The sequence below is a fragment of the Ceratina calcarata genome, unplaced genomic scaffold (assembly GCF_001652005.2).
Source record: "Ceratina calcarata isolate Rehan_Ccalc_2016 unplaced genomic scaffold, ASM165200v1 scaffold93.2, whole genome shotgun sequence".
NCBI classification, from domain to species: domain Eukaryota; kingdom Metazoa; phylum Arthropoda; class Insecta; order Hymenoptera; family Apidae; genus Ceratina; species Ceratina calcarata.
In genome coordinates, this window is record NW_017180685.1 from 31,137 (window position 1) to 39,286 (window position 8,150).

The window sequence follows — 8,150 nt, forward strand, 5'->3', positions numbered from 1 at the left end:
TTCAAATTTGATTGCAATTTTTTATATTTACTATATGTTACTTTTCATCCACGAAGTTCATAATTCAATTTTTCAGATACAAAATTGGTACGAATACAAGAACTAAATATGAATGCAGTTATTCGTTGCGCTGCAAATCATAGGTAAGATTTATACTTATATTTTTGTTTTTTTATAAATAAAATTCTAAATTAACACTTTGGTGGCCGTACATTGGCTTATTGGCTTTTATTTGTCGTCGGTGTCTCTTGTGCCTACCGCACTTTGTGCTTAATTTTTCACTATTTTTATGATTTAAAATTTTACCATACGATCGTAATTTATATTATTAATTTCACTGTCTAAATTTGATAATGGAACTGCATATATATTTCTTTTACGTTCTACTACATTTCTAGGATGAGTTTAGTAATATTCAATATTTCATTTGCACGTAAATACCGCGAAACTTGGCAAAATTTCAATCAAACCTACACCTGCTGCAGGTAGATACGTCATGACGTCATCGAAGCCTACGAACTAATATTGATGTCTTTTACTGACATCATAATAGCAACACCTGATTCAAGTATACAATTTACACAGGCAACTGAGGGGGCTGAGGTCTGAGCGAGACCATATAAGCGTGAAAGCGGTCATCAAAATGTTAATACATTAAAATATTTCTAATATATATTAGATCTTACATAGAGAATAAAATGTTGAACTTCAATTTAAGGTCCACGATTATGGATACTAAAAAGCTTTTTTATCCAGCCGCTGAGCGTAACAAGGGTCCAATACTGTCAATTCTTCAAAAGTACATTCAACGTGATTCAGATCAAGTCTTCTTGGAAATTTCATCTGGTTCCGGACAACATATAGCACATTTTGCTCCTAATTTTCCTCAGATTACATTTTTTCCCTCAGAATACGAAGCAAACCTGTTAGAAAGTGTTGCTGCTTATGCTAATGAATTTGTGAATATAAAACAGCCATTAAAGATAGATATTACAACAGATTTTCGTACTTGGGCCAATGGCATGTTTAAAGAAGCTAGTATAGATTATATTTATAATGCAAATATGATGCATATTTCACCTTATGAATGCTCTATTGGCTTATTTAATAATGCTGGTAAACTTTTGAAAAATAATGGAACTTTATTTACATATGGACCTTATGCTATTGACGGAAAAATAACGCCAGAAAGTAACGTTAATTTCGATAAAACGCTGAAATTGCAAGATCCAAGGTGGGGTCTCAGAGATATCAACGATTTGAGGAAATTGGCAGAAAAAAATGATATTAAATTGATAGCTATGATTGATATGCCTGCTAATAATAAAACTCTAATATGGAAAAAGATGTTAGATACACAACAATAATGTAAAGCTAGTTAAATATTGAAATTGTAATGCCGGTTCATTTAAATTTTACATGATTCTGTGTACAGTATAAAATTTCTATTAAAATTTAATATACATACTTGATACTTCTCATCTAGATCTTATATTTGGATATTTTACATTGATAACTAGTATATCTAAGTATAAAATACTGCTTATCCCTGAGTATTGCAAATATATTATACTTATACTATGTGCACATGTTTACATTCATGTCATATAATCTTCATCGCAATCAAAGAAGCTTACATTTTCCAATTCTTTTGGTAAATAATTTAATCCTGACTCTTCTCTATTTTTCATATTATATCCTTTGCCATATCCTAAGATTAAATTAAAATATATTATGTACTATATATTGTAAATATATTTTATGAATATCATATAGGTGTATTACAATTACCTAAATTTTTCATAAGTTTTGTTGGAGCATTTCTTAAATGCAATGGTACACCTGGCTGAGGTCCTTTATATTCAGTTATTACTTTTTGAGCAGCTCTGAATGCATCTTCCATTAATCTAGACTTTGGTGCTCGTGCCAAATATGTTGTGCATTGTGCTAAAAGCACATCACATTCGGGCATTCCTATCATTTTACATGCATGCATTGTATGCACAGCTATTCCTGAAAAATTATTTTTCGGTTCATTCTAAGGTGCCGTAAAGATTTAACATAAAATAAAAAAGTAATATTATGAATCTCCAAATTACCAAGAGCTTTTGGATCTTCCAAACCAATATCCTCGCATGCCATTCTTACTAATCTTCGCGCAATATAAACTGGATCTTCACCTCCCAACATCATTCTCGTTAGCCAGTAAAGAGAAGCATTTTCGTCGCTTGCTCGAACAGATTTATGTAAAGCTGAAATCGTGTCATAATGTTGTTCACCTTTCTTATCATATAGCATATGGCTCTTCTTAAGGCTTTCTTTGATATCATCCAATGTTATGGTCACAGGACCTTTTTCAGGAAATTCTTCATCACTTGATATTTTGCATTGAACTGCTAATTCCAAGCCACCTAATGCTATTCGAGCATCACCATCAGAAGTTTCTGCTAACCATTCTATGGTTGGTTTATCTATAATGAACTTTGGTAATTGTTCACTATTTTTTAATGCTTGATTTGAATTGTATATTATCCCATTTAATGAATCCACGGCTTTGGTTAATATAGATATTAAATTAGATGCACTTAATTTTTCCAAGACAATGACTCTACAACGGCTAAGGAGTGCAGAATTTAAACTGAAAGAAGGGTTTTCCGTTGTTGCACCAATTAGTGTAATAGTGCCAGATTCAACATGAGGTAAAAATACATCTTGCTGCATTTTATTGAAACGATGTATTTCATCCAGAAAGACTACTGTTCGCCTATTAAACTTTAATTCGTTAGAAGCTACTGTGATTACTTCTTTCACTTCATTTACATTAGCCATTGCTGCAGATAGTTTAACATATCTAATTCTTCCATTTGTTTTATTTTTACATATATGAGCTATAACGTTTGCCAAAGATGTCTGAAATTAGATTTACATTTGAATACGAATAAACTACTATGCGCTACTATGTTGGAAAAAAAGTTAGAAAATTAATACCTTTCCACAACCAGGTGGACCCCATAAAATTACATTTGGTATTTCATTTTTATTTAATAACTGATACAGTATTGTTGACGGTCCAAGAATATGTGATTGTCCAATGTATCCTGAAAATGTCGTAGGTCTCATACGTTCGGCAAGAGGTACATGACCTTTACCAAATATCTTTTTAACTTCTTTATCTGCCTAGAATTGTTACAAACAACTTAATATTTTCCTCAACGATATTACCATTTGTTTCATTACATAAACATAAGTAATTACATTGCTATTAGATGAAATATTGGAGCTTTGAAAATCTGTATCAGGTTTTGTCATCTTTATATCATTCTTACTCCCTTTGTTATGACTTAATTTAATATGTTTCCTTGCCGGACTTTCATCTCTGAAGGAAGACGACGATTCTTTGCTTACCGATTCATTTAAAAATAAGCATTTACTTGCGTGACTTTCTATTACTGCAGATGAGAATTCTTTAGAACAGATAGGGCAAGAAACTTTGTTGTCACTCATATTTTAATCTACAACAGATATATACATAATTAATAAATATAAATAAATGGTATACAACAATTACGAAAACCAATAAACGAAATTCGAAAACTACATACATAAGTCATAGAATAAAGTACATATTATAAATTGGCATAGTATTAAAATAGTAAATAATTTTATAACAAATTTTCTTACTTTATAAATGAAAAAGCTTTTGAAGATTACTCCACAATGCACAAAAGAAATTATTGAAACGTCTATCGGATCTGTCGCCTGTCGGCAACGATACCGTTATATTATGGCTGAATCTAATAACCTCAATTTGATGATCGGTTTTGATCAATCCTACGTGTCATTCATCCTCAATGATTTATCAACAAAAATTTTAATATTTCGTACATCGGTAAGAAAATCATTTCGTCAAAATTCAGAGTTTTCTAAGCAGAACATCAGAAAATACATACTATAACTATATATATACATATCTAGTTGGTGGAAGAAGCATAACAAAATCATAAACTAATCGTTTAAAGTATATAATATTAGAGAGTACTGTACACTGATCATACAACTTTCTACACTTATACATTTTTCTATTTTTATACATTTTTATGAACAGTAATGTCAATAATACTTTCTCATATTCATACCTTGTGTAAGTATACTTATACTAAATAAAAGATAAGATGTCTGTAATTCTACACTATTAGATTGATTATAATTAATATAAAAACTTTTACATCCTATCGGTAATTATTAAATCTTATTATATTTATTCCAGGAAATATCATTCAGTTGATGACGTGGGCCAATGCTTATATTATTTGTAGGTATAACTCTGTAATTAATATACTGACTTGACGATTTTTTTAATTTCTTGCAACAATAACTGCAAGAAAGAGAGTAAAGATTCATTGTACGGATCGCACATTTTTATTAATAACAAATTGATGTGATGGAAGTTCGTCGGAGGCGAACGAAGACATTAGATAATAAACAATCACAAGCAGAAAGTGTCAAGTCAGATTCTGAATACAGTTCTACGAATTATTCCAAAGATGTGGAGCAAGACAAGGTAAATAATTAATTAAAATGCTGTGTATTATGTAAAACTTCCAGAGGATTTGAATTTATCTTTTTGTTCACCACTATAACTAATTATTTTCTACCTTTTTAATTTTTAGTATTATACATTTACGTACACGTAATTAATATGTTAAAGAATAAGATATGATTGCAGTATATTACAATTAATTTTATCTTTTAATAGAAATATAAAGAAATTAGTACAGATACGATTGAGAAATTTCAAACGGCTACGGAATCAGTAAACGCAGCACCGAGGACTCGAATTAAAATAAATGTCGAAATTGACTTGATTTCAGTTATTTTATTAATGACTGGAATTGTTACTCGACTTTATCGTTTGGAAGAACCCCGAAGTATTGTGTAAGTACATGTATATTCTGGTATTACTATGTTTGTTGGGAAGTTTTAATTTTTAAAATACATTTACTTTACAATTAAAATGAAGATAATTATAGATATTATTTGAGACAGGTTTGATGAATTGCATTATGGAAAATATGTTGGGCTGTATATGAAAAGAACTTTCTTTTTTGATTCACATCCTCCTTTGGGCAAACAACTTATTTCCGCTGTGGCGTATTTAGCTGGATTCGATGGTCAATTTAAATTCGATAGAATAGGAAGTTCTTACTCGGATTCCGTTCCTTTGTTCGCATTACGATTAGTGCCAGCAATATGCGGGAGCCTTTTAGTCCCAACGGGGTACCATCTAATTTTAGAATTAGGTCTGAAACAATGGACTGCCGCTCTAGCGGGAATTTTATTATTATTTGGTAATTTAATGATAATAATGAATTACATATTTATCCATTATATTTGACAAATATTTTGTTTTGGTGCTACTTAATTTTGTTTGTTTTCAGATAATGCCTTATTGACCCAATCTAGATTTATCTTGATGGAAAGCATTCTCATGCAATTTTCATTATTTGGATTGATATGCATTTTGAAATTTAGGAAAGTAATGGATCAACCAACAACTTTGTCCTGGTGGATATGGTTGATTCTTGGCATTGTAAATTTAACATGTGCATTATGGTATGATTGCAACTATATTACTTACATATTACCAATGATGAATTATATCACGTTAAATATTATATAATTTTTACAGTGTTAAATATGTTGGATTATATTCGTTGATCCTCGCATTATCTTTAATTGCCTATGATTATTGGAATTTAATACCACGGAAAACTTTGTCAAAGACAGCATTATGGATTCATCTCATCATGAGAACCTTTGCAATATCAATAGTTTTTTGTACTGTTTACTTGACTATTTTTTATATACATTTAATGACGCTTTCCAAAGCGGGGCCACATGATTCAATAATGACGAGTGCTTTCCAAGCAAGTTTGGACGGCGGCCTTGCTAGTATTACGAAAGGTCAACCCGTAGAAGTTACTCATGGATCCCAGATCACTTTGAGACATACGTATGGAAGAGCTTGTTGGCTTCACAGTCATAATCATATGTATCCGTTAAGGTACCCAGACGGAAGAGGCAGTTCTCATCAACAACAAGTTACATGTTATTCATTTAAAGATGTAAATAACTGGTGGATTGTGAAAAAACCAGACAGAAATGATCTAGTTGTTGCTAAACCTATTGAACCCATAAAACATGGAGATATAATACAATTAGTGCACGGTATTACAAGTCGGGCATTAAATTCACACGATGTTGCTGCCCCAATGACACCTCAAAGTCAAGAGGTGTCTTGTTACATTGATTACAATGTCTCGATGCCTGCTCAGAACCTTTGGAGAGTGGAAATTACTAATAAGGACAGCGTGGGTGATACGTGGCATGCAATACAAAGTCAGATACGTTTAATACACGTAAATACAGATTATGCATTAAAATTTAGTGGAAGACAGTTACCTGATTGGGGATTTAATCAGCACGAGGTAGTAGCAGATAGATTAGTAGATCAAACAGACTCCATATGGAATGTTGAAGAACATAGATATACTAAAAGTGAAGACCAGAAACAAAGAGAAAGGGAGTTGATTAATGCTGAAATGATACCATTACAAGCTACCACTTTAAGTTTCTGGGAGAAATTTCAAGAACTGCAAATAAAAATGCTTTTCAGTGGTCAAGAAGGACAAAATAGTCATATGTATTCGAGCGACCCTTTAGACTGGCCGTTAATGTCTAGAGGTATCGCATATTGGGTTTCTAATGATAGTAATGTAAGTATTTAAATTTATTTATACACGTGATAATATTAATTATTAATATTCATAAAAGTACGAAACTTTTTATAGGCACAAGTACACCTTTTAGGGAATATACTAATTTGGTATTCTGGAACTGTTTGTCTTATTATATATTCGTCACTTTTAATATTTTACATATTAAGACGAAGACGAATGTGTTTTGATATTTCACATGAAGAATGGCACAAATTTTCTAACATTGGCAGCACTTTATTAGTTGGCTATCTTTTACATTTCTTACCTTTTATATTTGTTGGAAGAACCCTGTTTCTTCATCATTATTTGCCAGCATTCATTTTTAAAGTATTACTTACAGCAGCAACGATAGAGCATTTATATTATCTCATTGGGTATGTTTCAACATAATTATGTATCTGGTCGTATTATGCAAATCATATGTCAGTCATAGTCTTCACTTATATTTAAAAAGGAAGGTACAGGAGTAAAGTTCTCCTTATATTAGATTTCATAGATTATTCTCGTTAAGGAGATAACTTTCCACATTTGCATAATGCTTTTTTGTATAATTTATTTGTTAAAATAATCTTGCAGGAGTATTAATATTAATTTTTCTGATTTTTAGAACTCGATGTCGACGAAGTCTTTTTATATGTATGTTAAAAATTGGTACTATTGTATGGATAATTTTTATTATTTATATATTTAAAAAGTTTGCTGTACTTAGTTACGGTACAACTCATCTAACTGCCAAGGAAGTTTTAAAGTTAAGATGGAAGGATACGTGGGATTTTATCATACATAAAACATAACAGGTGATCACAAATATAAAACTGTTTTGATACGTTTTTATAAAATTTTTATAAAATTGCTATTATTACTTCTATTAAAAGTTATTAAAGTATATCATTCACATCGTGAAGTGATATTATGATATGCAAAGTTTAATGATTGTTGTCAAAGACTTCAGATGAAGGATACAAACATAATGAATGTAGATCTGTTAGATTTTTACTTTTATATATAATGTATAATTATAGACTGATAACATTTTATAAGCTTTTTATACACATGTACTTAAAGAACAAACACAAAACATAAAATTATATATTTACGTATTTAAAATACATGATATATTTTATATACTAAAATATCAAATGAGTATTAAATAAATTAAACAAATATATGTCATGTTTAGACGAGAAATTTATATACTAATTTCATAATTTTTTTATACATGCATGTGAATATGTTTCATGTTCGAAACCTAATAACGAATTAATCAATAATCCTTTATCTATTATATATTACATATAAGTAACATCTTTAAATTTAAATTTTTTTTATAACATTTTTACATAATTACAATTTTTTTAGAAATAAATAAAA

General features: G+C 30.1%; 4 protein-coding genes across 8 annotated transcripts in view; 2 read left to right on the plus strand and 2 right to left on the minus strand.

Moving 5' to 3' along the window:
* The window catches only part of LOC113465154 (methyltransferase-like 26), a 4,036-nt gene extending 2,517 nt beyond the window's left edge, over positions 1-1,519 (plus strand). Inside the window, exons 1-3 of one of the 2 annotated variants that reach the window (XM_026819129.1) lie at positions 71-143; positions 486-645; positions 719-1,519. In XM_026819129.1, coding sequence (XP_026674930.1) covers positions 644-645; positions 719-1,367 — 651 coding nt within the window. In that variant the 5' untranslated portion in view covers positions 71-143; positions 486-643 and the 3' untranslated portion in view covers positions 1,368-1,519. Of the gene's footprint in view, positions 1-70; positions 144-485; positions 646-718 lie in introns of those variants that run through there. The other variant, XM_026819128.1, reaches the window with a different exon arrangement.
* The window catches only part of LOC108631749 (BTB/POZ domain-containing protein 6-B), a 41,897-nt gene that overhangs the window by 31,128 nt on the left and 2,619 nt on the right, over positions 1-8,150 (minus strand). The gene's annotated exons all lie outside the window — the stretch shown is intronic.
* On the minus strand, positions 1,431-3,773 carry LOC108631748 (ATPase WRNIP1). Its single transcript, XM_018035907.2, has 6 exons — positions 3,682-3,773; positions 3,256-3,512; positions 2,989-3,177; positions 2,100-2,910; positions 1,792-2,013; positions 1,431-1,711 (listed from the first exon to the last, which is right to left on the minus strand). The coding sequence occupies exons 2-6, from the start codon at positions 3,502-3,504 to the stop codon at positions 1,599-1,601; spliced, it is 1,584 nt and encodes a 527-aa protein (XP_017891396.1). The 5' UTR covers positions 3,505-3,512; positions 3,682-3,773; the 3' UTR covers positions 1,431-1,598.
* Positions 3,725-7,854, plus strand: rt (Protein O-mannosyltransferase rt). 2 transcript variants are annotated; one of them, XM_018035903.2, is made up of 8 exons: positions 3,725-3,889; positions 4,268-4,561; positions 4,757-4,935; positions 5,047-5,348; positions 5,439-5,613; positions 5,690-6,776; positions 6,852-7,153; positions 7,387-7,854. In XM_018035903.2, exons 2-8 carry the CDS (start codon positions 4,442-4,444, stop codon positions 7,571-7,573), a joined length of 2,352 nt encoding a protein of 783 aa, XP_017891392.1. In that variant the 5' UTR covers positions 3,725-3,889; positions 4,268-4,441; the 3' UTR covers positions 7,574-7,854. The 2 variants fall into 2 exon arrangements, with proteins under 2 accessions (XP_017891392.1, XP_017891393.1); XM_018035904.2 differs by lacking the exon at positions 3,725-3,889 and adding an exon at positions 4,039-4,141.